The sequence below is a fragment of the Trematomus bernacchii genome, unplaced genomic scaffold (assembly GCF_902827165.1).
Source record: "Trematomus bernacchii unplaced genomic scaffold, fTreBer1.1, whole genome shotgun sequence".
NCBI classification, from domain to species: domain Eukaryota; kingdom Metazoa; phylum Chordata; class Actinopteri; order Perciformes; family Nototheniidae; genus Trematomus; species Trematomus bernacchii.
This window is the reverse complement of record NW_022988050.1, coordinates 16,004,516-16,022,498: the sequence shown is the minus strand read 5'-3', so window position 1 is coordinate 16,022,498 and position 17,983 is coordinate 16,004,516. Positions and strand designations below refer to the sequence as shown.

Below are 17,983 nucleotides of genomic sequence, written 5' to 3'. Positions count from 1 at the left end.
TCCCTTTAATAGAACAAAGTTATTTGTCCATAAATCATAAAAGAAAAGTCCTAAAACAAGTAATGGAAACTAAATCTATACAAAATTAAGCGTTTCCTGTTCTTTGAATGAAACTCATTAGGATTTAAAAAGTCTTTAAATGATGCCTTCTTTTTTGACTTTTCCGATCGACATTAACAAATCAAAGAAATTACCAGCAATACAAATTTGTTGTTTTTTTTATTATTATTTTGTTTCAAATCCAGGTCAACAGCATACAACTTTCTGTGTCCTCGGTCAGGACCGGCTGTAAGACCAGAGCATGCTCGCTCAGCAAACGGCCCGGATCAATACAAAAGGAAAAGGTCACCGCCGTCCGTTAGCATGACATCAGAGAAATCGCTCTTAAGAACTCACACGGGAGGGGGGGGGGGGCAGGCAATAATGATATCAACTGGGCAGAGAAAGAAACCAAAAAAACACACAAGCTTCTTTCAAATTAACCTACAACTAAAAATATATGTCATGGAATCACTGTCAAGCTCTTACAAAGCACACGTCTCATTAATTCATAAATAGCAAACCAGCGTCTCTCGTCCCAACTAAGAAGCCCGTTTCCCCGGCAACACCCCGATGAAACGCCACAGTATTTAGTGATTCACTCCTGCCAGACCCTTTTAGCAAAGTAATGACATGGAACTATTTCATGGAGAAGTGCACAAAGGTTTGAGGAAAAAGAAAGTAGCGATGTGAATGTTTTCTGTCAGCAGCAAACATATGGAGGACGTGGATCTACAAATCTGTTGTATGAGCAAAGGCATTCAAGTCAAACCAGATGAGTTGGTGACAGACATTAAATATGATTTTAAAAACTACACTGGCTTTTCATTTAATATATGTAGACATGCTCTTTTAGAATATTGTTGATCGTACTAAAAACGTCATTACGGCAACACATTAGCTTACCAAGACTCCCACTTCACTTTGCACAGACAATATCAATGTGGTCCATTTCGCTGAACCGATGCTAGAAATGCTACGAGAATCTAGGCGGGGTAGTTTAATTCAACATTTTGTTGCCAGATGTGGAAGTTTCAAATGATATCACAAGTTTTGGTCGACAAATGTGTCTCACGAAAGAAGAAAAGGGGAAAAAACTGTTATGAAAAAGAACCAGTTTTAACCAACTATCCTCATATGCATACTGCTGACTGTGATATGTTAAAGGTTACTTAGTTGAAATGGAAAACAAAACATTTCCCCACTCACAGCAGTTTAAAATGGAGATTGTTTTTGTTGTCTCTGAGATGTCTGCCTCCTTATATGGATAACTTCCTGTCACATTGCAATGCTCTTAGCACAATCATCTGCATCAACAGGGATGAAGGCAGACTCTCAGAGACGTATAAACTGTGTATGGCTATCAAATATCGTATAGCTATGGAAATCTTTTTTGCAGTTTTGATGAACTGACCCTTTTTAGTGCCATTGAGGAGAGCGAAGTGCTTTCACATTGGTTTAAGCCTTAGCCCCTTCCAAAACACAGACAAAAAACATCAATCTGACGTCTCCTGCTGGAAGAGGCTCTGGGTTTATGCTTGTAAGATTACAATGATTTGTAGAACATAAATCAGACCATGCCAACTTCAAGGTTTAGTTCCAACACGGACCATCATCATCCTGCTTGAGACAAGTGAAATCAATATGCATCTTTTCTCTCCTCGTAGTGACCAGTGACCCCTCACACTTGGAGTCTTCAAGGATGAGTCATGGTTACCCAGCAGGGCCCCATCAGCAGCGCCAGCGAGAAAACAAAAGAAGAATCCCAGGTAGGGAGCGACGGAGAGGATATTGGCGAGAACCAGTTGTTTCTAGAAGCACCTCGCGGCTAATATAGTGCAAGTCAGTAATAATGTTGGCCATTTAGTTGGGTTTTTATCAGAGACGGCACATACAGCTGATACAATAAGCTACATATTCTTTTGCTCAGGTGCAAACCACTGTTAAGGTTGAGTAAGGGGTGAAACGCTCTTTGTGTATGCCTTTTCAACTCTGGGACTTATTCTTAAAGTAAATTAATACTGAAAATAAACTGATGATTGTACTTTAAGGGGGTTGTCAAAGAGACCTACATGAGTAGCGTCCACAGATTCAAAACATGAAGGTATCGCTACAATCAGATACAAAAAATAAAGAATTAAATAACAGTATCATTCCTCAAATGTGTTTCATACACAGCACGTTACTCCAGAAGACGTTGTGAGGGTGAGAGGGGCACTGATGTGAGAGAACATCCAAACACTCCAGTCTCATTTGACGGGCTGATTATTCAGGGTGGGGGGCATTGAGGGAAAGGGGCCTCAGCCAAAAAAGAAAAAGTGCTTTACCTTAACGAGACTCACGAGAGCCGCTGTGAGGAGGGATACAGAATAAACACAGTCTGGTTTTATTTTATTTACTCATTGAATTAGGTGTAAACGAGTGCATCCCCTTCATCAGCCGCCTGTGAGATGGGAAGGCTTCAGAGCGAGGCGAAAGAAAAACAAAAAAAGGGAATCCAAATCTCGCAGCTCGTCCTGGTGCAGCGAGGAGATTGGCTGGGAGGGATGAGATTAGGGCGGGACATAGGGGGAGGGGGGGCAGGGTGGGGTTTTTTTAACTGTGGGGCAGGCTGCACATTTCACAGTGCTCTGTGCCGGGCTGGTTCATAAAGGTGCAGTGGAGGCAGGACCACATGGCCGAGGAGGAGGCGGGGGCCGAGGGGCCGCCCATGGCCCCGTAACCCTGAGAGCTGGGGGGCTGCCCACCCACTGTACCTGAGGAGAGGGAGGACACAGCATTAGCTACTTTTTGATAACCGGTTTTCCGGTTCCCTCGTCGTGTTTTTGGTTAGCTGCCTGAAAAAGGTCTGTGGTCAACACAAGCTAAATAGATTCATGATTTGTTCCACAACATACAATGCGTCACTAAATACCCCACTGGTGAAAGTATATGTCACAAAAGCGACTGCGGTTGCAGACAAGTAACTAAATGAGACTACTAAATGTAATCAAGACAAACATTAGCTTAGTGCAGTCAAGTTACTGTAATTTAGTTTATAGCCTAACGTTAGCTTTCTACTTAAGGCGAGTCTCCTGCATGTCTTAGTCTGACAATAGGGTTTCTCTTTTACAAAGTCAAATTCAAGTACTTTTCAAACATTCAAAAGTACATTTTAAGCTTTTCCCACACCTAAATACACCTATAAATAGGGCAAAGATAGAATACTAGTATATGCTCGTCATCTAATTAAATGAGATGTTATTGTACAGAAAGGGGACAAATTCAAAAGGAAAGCACAACACAGTGTCATGTTTCAAAATGTGTCACAGTTTTGACTATTTTCGAACTGCAAAAGCAAAAGGTATTAAAGATTTCTGTAACCAGATGTATCAGTTAAATATTCCACACTAGTGCACAATCTAAACTGAGATCTGTACGGGTATGACCGAGTGTGAGGTGCCCTCAGTGATGGGCAGACTTACTGCACAGCTGCTCGATGGTGGCCCACTGCTCCGACTTCTTCCAGGTCTGGGCCAGATCCTCATCAGAAGTCCTCACTGCATCTAGTAGCAACCCAATGCTGTCCTGCAAACAAACACAAACTCTCATCTATCCGCTAGACAATTCAGGGATAGAATACACCAGCTGGTTGTTTTTGCAAGTCTGGTTTTTATAGAAAACGTCCAAATTGATCAAGCATCCAACCATTTGTTATCACCCTTTGATCGTCATGATGGGCCTGGGGCCAGTTTCAAAATCTGTCAGCATGAGTGAAAACATCCTCACAACAGTAACCGTTTCCAGACGGGAGAAGAATGTGGGCTTATGATAACCCGTTTGCTGCTAAACAAATGGAAAACAAAGGGAGTATGGACTTACTCTCAGAGGCATGACCTCATTGGTGACGAGGAAGAGGAGCAGATGGAAGTCCGACACGATGTCCAGGAACGACGTGGAGGTGCTCTGGGACAGGTATGTTGCTAAACTGTGGAAATTCTGCAGACACACAAAGACAAAAAACAAGATGTATAACTTCCTCTGACCTCTGGAGGTTATGGAATTCAAAAGGTCAGTAACCCTCATTTTCTCAAACACCAAACTGTAGCCGTGTGCAAGCTCTATTATGAGGAGAGGAGGATTCATATGTAAAGCAGTTAAACATTTCCGTTAACCAATGCTTGGGATGGACAGAATATACACATACCCAAGATCTCACATTTACTGCATACATGTTCAGGAAGAATTGGTTCATACATTTATTTCAATTCTATAGTTGAACAAAAATATAGGATTTCATTTCTAATAATATTCCTATTATTTTGAATATGTTTTTACAATTGTTTTCAGTATTTTACAAAGCATTTGGCCCTTTAAAACAAATAAAAACGACTTAAGAGACTTAAACACTTGGAATAATAGCAACCCAAGCGTTGTGGGATTCATCATTACAGAAACACAAACAATTCTAGGGTTTATTCACACATGTTGGATCCGTTTGATATTTGTTTAAACACATTTATGAGCTTTTTCTATTTTTTTTCAGCCTTAAGGTATATTTCACAAATGTAAGACTTTAAATAAATTACAAAATAAAATGTATTTAACAAGAAAATGTAGAAACTAGTTTTGCCAGCCACCTGTTTTGGGTTTAGTTGATGTAGTAATGACTCACTTGTGTCTCTCCCATGATGTCCCGGTTCTCAATGGGGAAGCGTTGTGTAGAAGAGAAGGTGTACTGGGGGTCCTTTGGAAAGGTGGTAGTAATCTGAAAAAAGAAAGAAATAGTGTCAGTAAATTAAATTGTAATAAAAGAAAAAAGCTGCATGTATAGCTGCTGAGCGTAGAAACAGTCATACTCACATCTATGATGAGATACTCCACAGGCAGAGGCCGAGCTAGAAACGTGACATCATTTCCAAACTTGTCTTTGTCCTTAAGCATGGTAGGAGGGAAAATAAATGATCACAAACAAACAGTCTCAACACCTGGATACAAACATCTGGATGATCAAACTCATAACACCTGGCCGTAATAACAAAGTGCTAGTTAGTTAAGTTCAAAAACAGAGTTATAGCAGGGTTCATACACTTTTTCACCAATGATTTTCAATGACTTTTCCATGACTTCTCCATGACCTTTACCTAATTTTCCATGACCAAAAAAATGACTCTCAGCGGTACCACTGACATTTTTTATTTGAACATGGAACAGGAGAATAAGGTCTGCATATGAAACATGTTGTGCCTATCTAAAACAAATCCAATAGTAGGCTTACTAGCTTCTTCACGCTAAAGCAACTCAAATCTCACCAGCAAAATACCTCGTCAGTTAAATGCCATTTATGTTTCATTACTATACGATACAGTATTTATTATCATTATAGTATTACTATTTCGGCGATTAGATAAAATATAAATTATATTTGATGCAACTTTAGTTAAATTTCCATGACTTTTCCAAAACTTTGGGGAAAATATTGTTTTCCATAACTTTTCCAGGGCCTGGAATTAGCATTTTGAATTTCCATGACTTTTCCAGGTTTCTAATGACTGTAAGAACCCTGTAATATGGATAGTGAAGATATGTTGTTTGTACACGCAGGAAGCCTCACCTTGAAGAAGACGTCTGGTACGTACTGCTCGGAGCTGGACTCTTTAGCGTAGCCCAGCTCCGGAGCGTCTTTGCAGGGCAGCAGGCACTCGTCTCTGACCAGAGCCATGCACTGATTGGACACCTGATATCCTTCAAAGTGCACCTGGTTATCTGGACCCCCTGCACACAGAAACACACATTTATTCATTAGTTGCTTGAAGAATAATCACTATCACAGTTTTTGTATAGTTGACTGAATAGAGTGGTGCAGGAATGAGTCCAAAGACCCGGGAGTGAGTTAGAATTACACCACTTCAGGTTCCCTCATTTCAAAGTTAAAGTTTTTGCTAAAATTCTTATTGGTTAGATTAACAAAATGACATCATCGTCTGTGATCCTGTCTCATTATATACATTGTTATTTTGTTCTAGTCCAATGCTATACTATAGGTGTCATCTATGTAGTGCAATGTTCTGTAGCCATTAAATATGTATATATTATTTTCTTCAAGCGTACAATTCAACACATTATAGGTGCAATTATCATGATCAATAAGTGAGAATTGAATATATGTATGTGTTATTTATGAATCTTTTTATCTTGCTTCATTTTTATGAATCACTTTATTTCTCCTTTGCTTCATTGGCCCTCTCTTACAATTGAACCTCACCGGTGTAGTTTTAATATCATTTCATAGCTTTGATAACATTGCTATTTGTCCAACTTTTAAAGCTCTTGTGACACAAGTTGTCATGAAGAAATATGAACAATTTACCTAGCACAAATGTTCTCTTTAACATGTTAAACATTTCAAATGCCCATGACAGAGTAGGTAACACCTTAAGATTATTATTATTATAATTATATGTAGCACTGTATTAGCAGCTTTTTCTCTTTTGAGTAGCTATAAGCAGTTCATGTAGATTACTTGCATTTGATAAACAACCACAATGTTTAAATAGTTATCAAAAAGGTCATTCATCAACTAATACATTCATTTGTTTGTCTCAGCATCGAGTTTTTCACAAAACGGGAAACAACAGCTATAAACAAAAATACAAACAAGTCCCGCCTGATGTGTAGAACCAATTAAAATACCAACTAAGAAGTTTGGGACACTGCTAAAAAATATGAAGTGTTTTTCTGTCAGTGTGCTTTGTATCTCATCTAATAGCTCTTAACACATGAAACTGATTAGCAAACACACTACGTCTTTACACAAGGGAAAATCAAAACAGATGGACTTTCCATTTCTGCTTCAGATGTGAAGCCATGACGTCAGCTTTGGCTGTCAGCGTCTCATTAATGCAAATGAAAGTGATGAGGTCACTGTTACACGTGTACTTTTCTGGAACAAATAATCGGCACGGTTGTAAAGGAGGGAAAGTGTAAACATGTGTCCTTGATCCTACGGACCTGAGAGCATCTGGCCTGAGTTAAGCTGCTCCATTGGACTCAACATTACTACGTATGCAATGCAGATACTTGAGAGGAAGTAAGACTCTTTAACAATCGGCCCTCACAACGCTTATGTTGATGATTCAAACATTTACTTTTACTGGCTAAGACTGACACTGACACATTAACAGGAATGTTAAGGTTGTCAGCCGCATTGTTTGCAATTTCATATGACTACGTTTAAACGTTTTTTTTCTTTGCCTCAATAGAAAGGAAACGGGGACAAAAAGAAACTAACCCCGAGTGCTAGAGTAAGGACTCCTTTAGCACATGCAGAGGCTCTACCTGAGGCCTGTACTACAAAGCCAGTTTAAAAGACTCTGGATATCTTTCTGCCATTTGCTTTAAGTATCAAACGTGATCTTGCCGAGCTGTACTTTGACACTGGTTTTCAACTCGAGAGTCAACCGAGGGTTTCTCAGTCTGGCTGCGAGCATGTTAGCTTAGAAGGGGCAGAGTTTGCAGTATTTAACCATTCACAAACCGCAGAGCTTGAACATTCACAAATAAGTCAACTTTAGCATTAAACAAATACCAAGAGGTTATAACACATAATGCCGGCTAAAAGTGACACAGTTGCAAAGTGCAGAAAGGATCACTAAATGTGTGTTTATAATATTACTACCCATCTACTGCATTCGTAGATTTGACTATGATTACATTTGAGTATTCCAATTAACTTGTATGTGGCTTGGATGAATTCTTATGGAAAATAAATATAGATCGTCTGGATGCATCTGCTTTTGTAAAATCTCATATCTCTTCAAATCCACCCATGGTGTACCAGTTAAGACAATTCACAGGTTGTATTGAGTTGTAACGATTAGAAGACCTTTGCAGTCAATCATCTGGCTATTTTGATCATTGATTTATAAATTAAAGTCATTCTTAATGCAGAAACAGATTTTTGTTCAGCTTTTCAAATGTTGAGATTTCGTGTTTCTCTCCGTCATAAATCCTATAAAGCTAAATATGTTGGGGTTTTGGACTGACATTCTAATTGTCGAACCTCTCCTGCTACATGTGACAGTTAATACTAGTAAAGAAGAAACTGGACTGGAAACTCTTTAGGACCAGATGGCATTAGCTTATATAAACGCATCATACCAAATACAATGGTTTAGGCAAGAATGATAGCATCATTAGCATCACTTCAGCCTCAGTGAATATAAACCTACCTGTTGCCACCACGGTCACAAATTTGGAGCCAAAATGTCCGTCTCTGGAGAGTCTGCAGGGGTTTGAATGTAGATTCTGGAAGTATCCGGCGGTGATGCACTCCTCTGCGCTCAGGTAGTGTGAGTCCTGACAGCAGAAAGCAGCATGTTAAACAACAGCAGGGGAGAGCAGCACATTCGTGTAGTGAACAGGTTTTCTCTTAGTGAGCTGCATCCTCACATTGTTTCTCGTGTAGCGGACGGTTCCTATCCTCGTGTCCTCAGAGAGCAGGTCAGAGAAGATCCAGCCCACCTGGAACAGGAATAAATTGATCAAATTAGTCAAAATAATTAGTTAACAATCTGTATAAATTATTAATGTTAGTCTTTTTTAAAGCAAAAAAACCTATTCATAATTTCTGCTTCGGAAATATGGATATTAATTGTTTTTTTTAGTCTTATAAAAGAGGCATAGAGCTGGAACACTTTGACAGAGAAGAACTAATCTGTCTTGAATTTGAAGTTGGTCTCAATGCTGCAGAACCTTCATGATTCAAATGAAAGGTGAGGTACAAAAGAAAACCTTTGTCTAAAATGTAATAACAAAGCAGTGCTAAACAGAGCAAGCGAAAGAAGTCCAACCTTGGTCAGGCCCAGTTTGGCGGCGATTTCGTCCACAGCTGCAGCTTTAGGATCGTCCACCAGCTCCAGGCTGTTCTGACTGGCGTTCTGAAACACAGCAGGGACAAGTGTTACCATCACATGAAAACTCAAATAATGAATGAGGAGTTTCTTTGTTGATGGCAGGCCAGACTGAAGTATACGAAACAAAAGGACACTGAAATGAACTGTGATACATTCGAGTTATTTGCTCACCTGTGGCGGCTCGTAGATGGCGGCCACCTCGGCTCTGATGCCCAGAGGGATGTCTTTTTTCTCAGTGAACCTGCCGTACAAGTATCCCATCCTCTGACTGCCCGTCTTCCTCCAGAAGTCCAGGAAGTGGTCAGCGATGGTGTGGTTCTCAAACATGATGTTGTCCACGTGTCTGTATTTCTGGGAGAAGAACAGAGAAAGACACATTTATGCTACAGTATTTGGGGTTCACAAGAGCAGATTATTGTTTGTTTCAATGCCAAGCCAACACCAGCTCCACCTGTCCAAATGTCAAAGTGTAGTTGCATAGTAGATGCTGCTCGTGGTAAACGCTTTGAATTAAATTATTATGATTTGATACTCAATCCATTACTACCAGTAATTAAATATCTTAAAAAATGTATGTGGATATCAAGGAAAGGTATTTGACAGGACATATAAGTGGACCACCAGCATTAGCTGTGATGCAAAACATGCAACACAATTGTTTTGCAGTCTGTTCAATGCGGGACAGAATGTGGGTTATTGTTGCCTCACTGCTGAGTGGAGATCATTACAGAGCAGGGCCAGCGTCTGTGTAATCTTCTCTCTTACATTTATTTAAAAATATACTTTTGGCACTTTTGGCAAAGAAAAAAAAGGCAGGGAACAAAAAGACAAACGACATTCAGCAAAGGGCCCGGGTCGGATATTACAGTGAAACAAGAATACAAATATAATAATAATGTGAAGTCAATAGTCAAATACATGTATAAAGCTACCCAATGAATAATAGACGTTTACATAAACCCTGTAATGGGACTCTTCAAATACTACGTCCTAAAGATTTTGACTGAATCACAAACTCTATTATAATTATAATAATAATATCCAAATGTCAAGACTGATCCTGATGCTTCTTAGTGTTTTAAGTGTTTTAATTGAATGATTAAGTGATTACAGGACAGGTGAAGACAAGAAAGAAAAGAGAATGACAAAACACCAACGGGAACAAAACAAATGCTTCTTTCTTTTTACTTTATTAGTCATCACCTGTTGTTGCACTCACTGAAAGCTTCACTTTCAGACACAAAGGCTCGTTCCCGTACCTGTCTGTTGAGGGTGAGGGCGCTGGGCTGGCACTTGGTGCAGATCCCCTCGGGCCAGGGAGGGTGGCCCTCACAGCCCGACTTGATCTTACAGCTGAGGTTCTCCAGAGCTGCAAACTTCCCTCTGGAAGGAATGAAAAAAAAGTGTCAAAATTAACAACAAATTTAAGAAAAGGTCATATTTAATTAATTTGTAATATAACTACTTACTTATCAGCTCCACCGGTCAATTTCCGGAGATATGCGTGGAATGACATGTGCTTCACTGGTGGGTCGAGGTGATTCAGGTAGTCTTCATCGAAAGGCTGACAAAAAAAAAAGGTAAAATAAGTCATACAAATCTATCTTTGCATTATAGTCTGGATAGTTGAAGTGAAATTCTCTTACCTCTAACGGTACACAGTGCACACATTTTCCAAGGGAACCGTGGTGACATCTGTAACAAGGAAAGAATCATGAGGTCCCTGACATTTGTTTTTAATGTGGATTCAAGCCCCGGCCACACGAGGACGATAACGGTCGTATCTGCTACAGTTCACTATCAGATAGACGGTTCGGCCACACGAGGCCGACATGGAAACGCAGAAAACGATAACGGGTCCCAAGGTGGGTAGATCTGCAAACGAAACGCTCTGGGGGGGGGCAAACGGCTCCGTGTTTACGCCTATACGATCATTTCCTGATAACGTTGAAGCAATAGCCCCGCCTCTCCCCTCCTCTCCTGATCAGAGATCAGCTGCTGGGCTGTCAGAAGAGGGGGAGGAAAAGAGAGGCTCCGTTTATTATTCTTATATTATTATATAGAGTCGTTATTCATTTGTTTTAAAGCTCAATAAATAACAAAGAAGACCTTTGACCACCACTTTTCTAATTTTGTCCGGAAGATTTAAACTTTAACGGACATGTTGACCGGCGAAAACAAATCTAACTGAAACTCTGCCGCACGGTCCCCTCGTCCCTTGGAAGAGGCGGAGGGGTGGGTGTTTTTCATCTGCTGGTGGACTACCGGAGAGATCTACAGCATCAGGAGCAAACGCTTGCCTCGGGGAGGGAGAAAAAGAGCCAGAGCGCCCACAGCGGAGAATAAACAGAAGGGCAACCATGGCAACCATGCGCAGGAAGTCTTCTTCGCTGCTTTTGTGGCAGGACTACAGCGCCACTTACAGGCCTGGCATATGTACCGCTTTCGAGCGGTCTCGTGTGAACGGACACGTTTCTGGTGCCTGACTTTTTTTGATAACGATTGCGGTCCGTTTGCGTTATCGTCCTCGTGTGGCCGGGGCTTTAGTTTGCAGCAGTTCATTTTTTTTCTTACAGCTGTGGATCTTTGTTCCTGTAGATCTTGCCGTCTTGTTTGGACAGATACTGATCGATCTCGTCCTCCTGGACCTGGGGCGCTGAGAAGGACCGGGGGATCATGGAGGACGAAGAGGAGGATGAGGCAGTTGAGACGGATGGTAGGGATGAAGATGTCTGCGGGGTGGCCGTGTCCATCACCTCCCCCGAGGTGGAAGGGGATCCTGAAGGGACCAGATACAGCATGTCGCCATGCCTACAGAGAAGAGAAGACAAAGCGTGTTACCCATGTAAGTTTTAGATAATTATTCAAATATGTATTTTTCTTAATCTAATACTACTACATTATACTGTACGATTGTTTTCTAATTTCTTTTAGCAGATACAGCCACATGGATTATACTTTTGAAAAGTTACAATTGTGTCTTTTCAAAAACTCGCAAAACTCAATTTGATTAAGGAAGGATCTAGACTTTACTGATGCCTAACACTGTACACGTTTACTTACTTGATCTTAAGCAGGCTCAGCGTTTTGTTCTGGGAAAGGAGCTCTTCGGTCTTGTTGCGGTTCAGGTAAACAGAAAACTCGGAATTTAACCCAAACTCGTTGGCCACCTGAGAGAGAGATACGTTTGCTGATTAGAACGGATCACTTGTATTTCATAGAATCAAATGAAATGCATTTAAGAGGATCAAAATACACAATGTTCTCAATCAGTCTCAGATGATGAGTATATCAGAAGTATCCTTAAAATCCACTCTTAGAAAGAGTTCAAAGAATATGTGTAAAGGAAGGTGTCTCTCTTCGAACAATACCAATCACCTTACAGAAGCAGATTAGCATAGAGCCTCTTGGAACGAGAGAAACTCAGCATGTAGCCAAACTAAGCTATTAAGATCACACCGAGCTGGGCGGCCAGCATAGTATCCTGTGGTACTTTAATCACCACATCACGTATCAGGAGGACAACCAGTCTCCATAAGCCTCCGTTTCATCACTTCAGTTGAACAATTCATGAACATTTTTAAGAGCAGAACGGTTATCTTGGCCTAAAACGAAATCAGGATGTCACTTATAGAAGAATATTTCAGACGGCTGCATTGACCTCTTGACAATTAAACCAATAGACCATCACAAACCATCTAACGGGGCTTTTTTCTTAATCTTCAAAGTCGGTATGCTACAACAAAGCAGGCACAGTCCAAATCCTTGAGGTTATTTGAGGATAAAGCCATGGACTGCATTGGACATGACCAATGATTCTGGTTATGATCCTATATTAAGAATAATAATGTTTATATGTGCAGAAATAAATTAGGTTATTGCATTCTATTTGCACAGGCGCTCTATTGTTGACAAAAACAAGCAAGACCAGAGAGCGACATGAAATATTAAACGCTACGCTATACACTTACTTCCACTTAATTGCTAATGTATTTACCGCTCTGTTAGCCCTGAGAGCTTATAATAACATCTCATTGTTGTTGTAACCGCTTTAGCACGCCATCAGCTGTTTGTTTGTAGGGCATTGACCCTCTCTTTCCAACACACACACACACACACTACATATTGAGCCTTCCTGAAAGCAGCTACACTATGAACCACCACACCGGTGTCTGTCACTTTCACGACACAGGACAGGAGGGCCGTGGATGAAGATAAGCATCATCTTTAATTACCCAAAGACAACTCAGTTTCTGCGGCTGTCGGCATTGTTTGTATTTCTGTAACGTCACCTGGCTGAAGCTGTGCTGGTGCGGAAAGTAAATGGTGCTCGATAACTGGGCTAAGGTGCTTCCATGAAACAGTATAATGGTTTCCTTTGGATTACTTGGAGAGAAACTATTATGCTTTTTAGGTGTTCCCTTTCCTGTAGTGTGTTATATAGATTTGTGTGCATGTAAATGGTCTGTAAAGGCTAAAATCCCAAAGTTCTCTCCAGAGGGAGTTTCTCTCCCACACCCACTAAATGAGCATAATATGTCCTCTTTAAGCTTGCCTATTTGTGTTTCAGAAAATGGGATATTGGCTAATGGAAACAGGGAAGGGTTTTAACAACAACTCGATTATAAATGGGTTATTCATGTCCATGTCACAGCAGCAGTCGTGATTTCTCTCAAGCCACAAAAAAAGAACACAGTAAGATATTACTGTATACTGTCAGAATCTATGAGAAACAACATCACTTTGATCTCCTTTAATTTCCTCTCCAGATCTAAACCTGCAGGTCTCTGCACTGTCTACCTCTGATCCATGGTTTTCTATTCAAACTATCAAAGGCTGCACATCCGCAGGGAATGAACCCATCTCCCCACATTGATCTGCACGCTACACCATCCTGCCTCAACACGGAGACATACATTTTTAATGAGGTGCTGCTGCAATGCTTCACTGTGACTGGTCTGCTGTTGGAAAATTGTTCTATTTTAGGTTCTTTAAGTCCATTAACTCAAATGCATTTAAAGCAGTAATTATTTGTAAGCGCTTATGTGTGCGCAGAGTAACAGAACTCAGAGGAGCCAAATGAAGAAGGGGATAGTTGTTACAAATATATCACATTACAGGGCCAAATTATCTTTTGAATGCGTTTTTTTATTCTCTGAAGTGTCTGGGTTGTAATCACAACATGATAGTCGGCTGAATTGTACACAAATCTCCTTGGCAAGGCATGTGTTAATAGCGGAAACCAGTAGAGTTGCACAATATAGCTATTTATATTGTCATTGGGATACTTTCACAATGAACACATCGTGAAGAGCAGGGATATTGCACACAGGGATTATTTGTATTTGTTTAAAGAGAGTTCCATTTGAAAAATACACTTTAAAATGTAACTATCATTAATTGTTTCATTGGTGCCTTTTGTGTTTAATTAAATGTTAAATATGGTGAGTGAAAACATTTTGAAAGTAATTTATAATTGTATAAGTAATAAGTTGTTTTGAAGCAGTGCAATGAAAAAGGTAGAAAGGCAGAGCTGCAATAAATAATGTTCTTGCAAAATGTAAGTAATCGGATATTTCCGTCATATCATGCAGCTCTAGGAGCCAGCTTAGCACAAAGAGGCAGTGCAGGGCTGACCTACTCTGGTACTTTCTGTACAGCTCCTTACATAAATGAACAATGAGCAGGCAGAAGCACAACCCAGGGAAACACATGTTTACTTTGTGATATAAATTCCTATGTTGGTGACTGCATTACTGTAGAAAAAGGATGATAAAAGGTGGAGTGTATGGTGTGTTGTTGTACCCTCGCAAACACTGGTGGCTTCAAAAAGAAAGCAAAAGTGGATTGTGTGATTTGACAGTTCAACCCATTATTACTTGAAAACGGTTGTGTTTTTCATACAGTACCTTCTTTAAAAAAGCAGTAGCAGTGTCCCTCTTGGAAGAAGCAATTTTCTTCATGCCATCTGGGGATTGTACCCTGACGATCTAAAAAGAGACAAAGACATAAGCTGTACCATTTCATGCAATTGGGATAGGACACTCCATTGTTAGTTACATTTTCAATATGATTTCCAATCACTTGCCAGAAAAACAATGGCCATAATCCCCCTCCTCTACCCCTCTTTACAGTGGTGACAGTGTCAGGATACTATGACAGCGATGACAGTGCAAAAAAGTAATGTTAACGTTAGCCTAGGAGTCTCTAGTTCTCATACAATAGCTTTGGTATAACGACAAAAACATGTCGAATATGAACAAGACAACGTTAACTAAAGCTGTCACGGTGTGGAGGGGTCTTTCGCAGTCAACTTTTAATGAATCAACAACATCTTGGCTTCCATTATATCCACCAATTATATGCTGGCCAATGTTTGGCTAATGGGATGCCATACAGTTGTATTCCTAAATGTGCCAGTCGTGTAGCTTTCCTTTTATCCAATGACGCCTTTTATTATTCAAATGTCGTCAGCTAGCCAATGAGCTAATATTAGCCGGTTAGCTAAACAGGCCCCAGTCACCCATTGCTAATGATAGCCAGCGAACGTTAGCTACCAAGCTAATTCTGCTGCCTCATCACTCCGGACTTCGGCTAACAAGCTAGCTAACGTTAGCCGAGTCTACCCTTCACTGCCGTTAATAAAACATGCCGTTATGCTTACAATAGTATCCGCCATGTTGCACTGGGGAGTCCTCCCGATGTCGCTGCGTACGAAGACAGAGACACTAAATACAAATGTCACGTATTGTTACTGTCTGTCAACGAAACTCCATCCCACAACTCAAACACCGGGTGTTGCAGACATTAGCGACCGACAGTTTCCCACCGGTCCTACACCGAAGAGACCACGGAGGAAACAGGTTTTTTTTCAAACTGAGAAGGCACGTTCCACTTTTTTTATTTCAAATAGCTGTTGTTCATTGTTCTTCAACTACAATTTAGAGGATGCTGTGCAACAAAGCAGATTAGAACTTCAAAAGCATGTCAAATATTATAAATATATGCAAGGCATGCCCAGGTAACGGTTTGATTACCAATTGCAGGGGACCATACCAACAAAGTCCCACCTGCATTTCAATTAGTTGCACATCATTGTATTAATTGCAAATGTGTGGCTAACGCTTGTTGATGGACCCTGATTCGAAGTCCCTATTTAGTTTAGCTTCTATAGTGTATATGTGTCAATAGAATCAGGTTTAATCATTACCACAAGCCAAGATTCACAGCAGTCTTCTAGAACAGTACTGCATTGTCCCTGCAGGATTTTAATAAAGCTGCAACTGATAGTGTAGTGTGCACTGTATGAAATGCTCAACGTATTACACTGCTTTATTAACTTTAATAAACAAAGTTTCATCAATTGCATAGAGAGATGATATGTATATTATCAAAGTCTAAATACCCCTTTCCTTTAATATATTTTGCATTTTTTAAACGAGTTGTGCACATTGTTGTATATTTGTTACAACACTACTTTATTTTTATGTTACGGTAAGGCTGATAAAAACAATATAATCTGATAAATAATTTGGTGAGAAAAGATAAATCTCCATTTTTATTTTACTTGTTTACTCTTTAATTTTTCATCATGCTGCAGAAATTACAAAGCTTTATATACATCTCTTCAGATCTGAACATTTACTGAAACATCCATCCTTTGAATCCCTATGCCATCCATTACTACTACAGAACAATCATTGAACACAAGTTATTTCAGAAAAAAAACATAAAATCTTCCTTTACCAGAATAGCTAGCAACCTATTTGTTAATATCTTCTTTATTTTACGTTTGTTTATTGTATACTCTTTACATTTCAAATGATGTGCAATGCCTTTGTTTTGACATGCTGCTGTAATGGAAAATAATTCCCAATTTGGGATCATGAAAGTATTTCTTACCTTATATCTTATCTTGTCTTTATTTGAAAAAAATGTAAAAGAGAAAAAAGCGAAATGAAACTCAAGGTGTGCATGCATTGATCTTATGTACAACAGATTGGTCATATTCCAGAGTCTAAACATGAACAGAATGAAGGATCAGTGATGGAGATGAAATGATAATGAAAAGAAAAATAGATAAATGATGGATGAAAGAAGAAATTGCTATATATATTAAAAACAAAAATATAACACACAGGACACAACAGTGTTGTGTGGAAGTATGACAAGAACATAAAACACAAATGTTCATATACATTCATATTATACAAGGATGACATACAAATAAGAGGGGATATACAATATAAGTAAACAGAAACACAATCATAAAAGCTGCTGTGTGTTTTTTTCTTTTATGAGAAAGCTTCTCTAAATGCACCAGACTTACACATATTATGATGGAAATAAACAAAATGGTATTTTAAATTTTTGTGATGGTCAAACCAAAGAGACAAAAGGATAGGATTGATTCAAATGATCCCACTTAAAAGGTTACGATCAGAAATGTCAAGCTGGTTCCCAATCTTTACATAATTCAGGTTTTGTATCTTACATTTTTGACATTGCTGGACAAGCCTCTGAGATGGCGAAGGAGGCGTAGAAATCATATGAAGTGGGAATCCAACCACTTCTTTGTCACTACATTTCAGGTTGCCTTTCTTTCGTAAATGTCCTGTTTTATCTGTGAGAAAAAGATAAGAGGAGAGGAGAAATAGAGGAGAAAAGAGACAAGAAGCAAGAGAAGAGAAAGGGATGCGTGTGGCGCAGTGGACTAGAGCGTTGGTGTTTGGATCAGGGGAGCACAGGTTCAAACCCCACTGCAGTCAGCATGTCGTTGTGTCCCTGAGACACTTCACCCCAAATTGCTCCTGTGGGGATTGTCCACAGTATTGAGTATGTAAGTCGCTTTGGATAAAAGCGTCTAACAAGTAACATGTAATGTAATGGATGTTAAACTTGAGCAATGTATGCTCGTGAGGACAGAGGACAGTTCTTTTTTGTGTTTGTTATTGTAGTTTGTTTGGAATAGTTCCATTTGAAGTTAGAAGATGAAGACTGAGGCGGCAGTACGAAGTGTATCGATGCAGCCTGTAATCCTCAGTGGGGGC

General features: G+C 39.8%; 1 protein-coding gene across 1 annotated transcript; it reads right to left on the bottom strand.

Moving 5' to 3' along the window:
* Nucleotides 1-202: 202 nt before the first annotated feature.
* nploc4 (NPL4 homolog, ubiquitin recognition factor) lies at nt 203-15,764 on the bottom strand. Its single transcript, XM_034119473.1, has 17 exons — nt 15,598-15,764; nt 14,843-14,923; nt 11,997-12,103; nt 11,508-11,744; nt 10,580-10,628; nt 10,403-10,497; nt 10,193-10,316; nt 9,105-9,284; nt 8,871-8,957; nt 8,470-8,541; nt 8,250-8,376; nt 5,633-5,793; nt 4,882-4,953; nt 4,694-4,786; nt 3,901-4,017; nt 3,504-3,606; nt 203-2,795 (listed from the first exon to the last, which is right to left on the bottom strand). Exons 1-17 carry the CDS (start codon nt 15,610-15,612, stop codon nt 2,635-2,637), a joined length of 1,881 nt encoding a protein of 626 aa, XP_033975364.1. The 5' UTR covers nt 15,613-15,764; the 3' UTR covers nt 203-2,634.
* Between the last annotated feature and the right edge of the window lie 2,219 nt (nt 15,765-17,983).

What these genes read in the sequence shown, in the direction of transcription:
- nploc4 (XM_034119473.1), bottom strand. An exon ending in TGGAGTATCTCATCATAGAT is followed by an intron (nt 4,787 to 4,881) that starts GTGAGTATGACT and finishes TTCTTTTTTCAG; the next exon opens with ATTACTACCACCTTTCCAAA. An exon ending in ACATCATGGGAGAGACACAA is followed by an intron (nt 4,018 to 4,693) that starts GTGAGTCATTAC and finishes GTGTGTCTGCAG; the next exon opens with AATTTCCACAGTTTAGCAAC.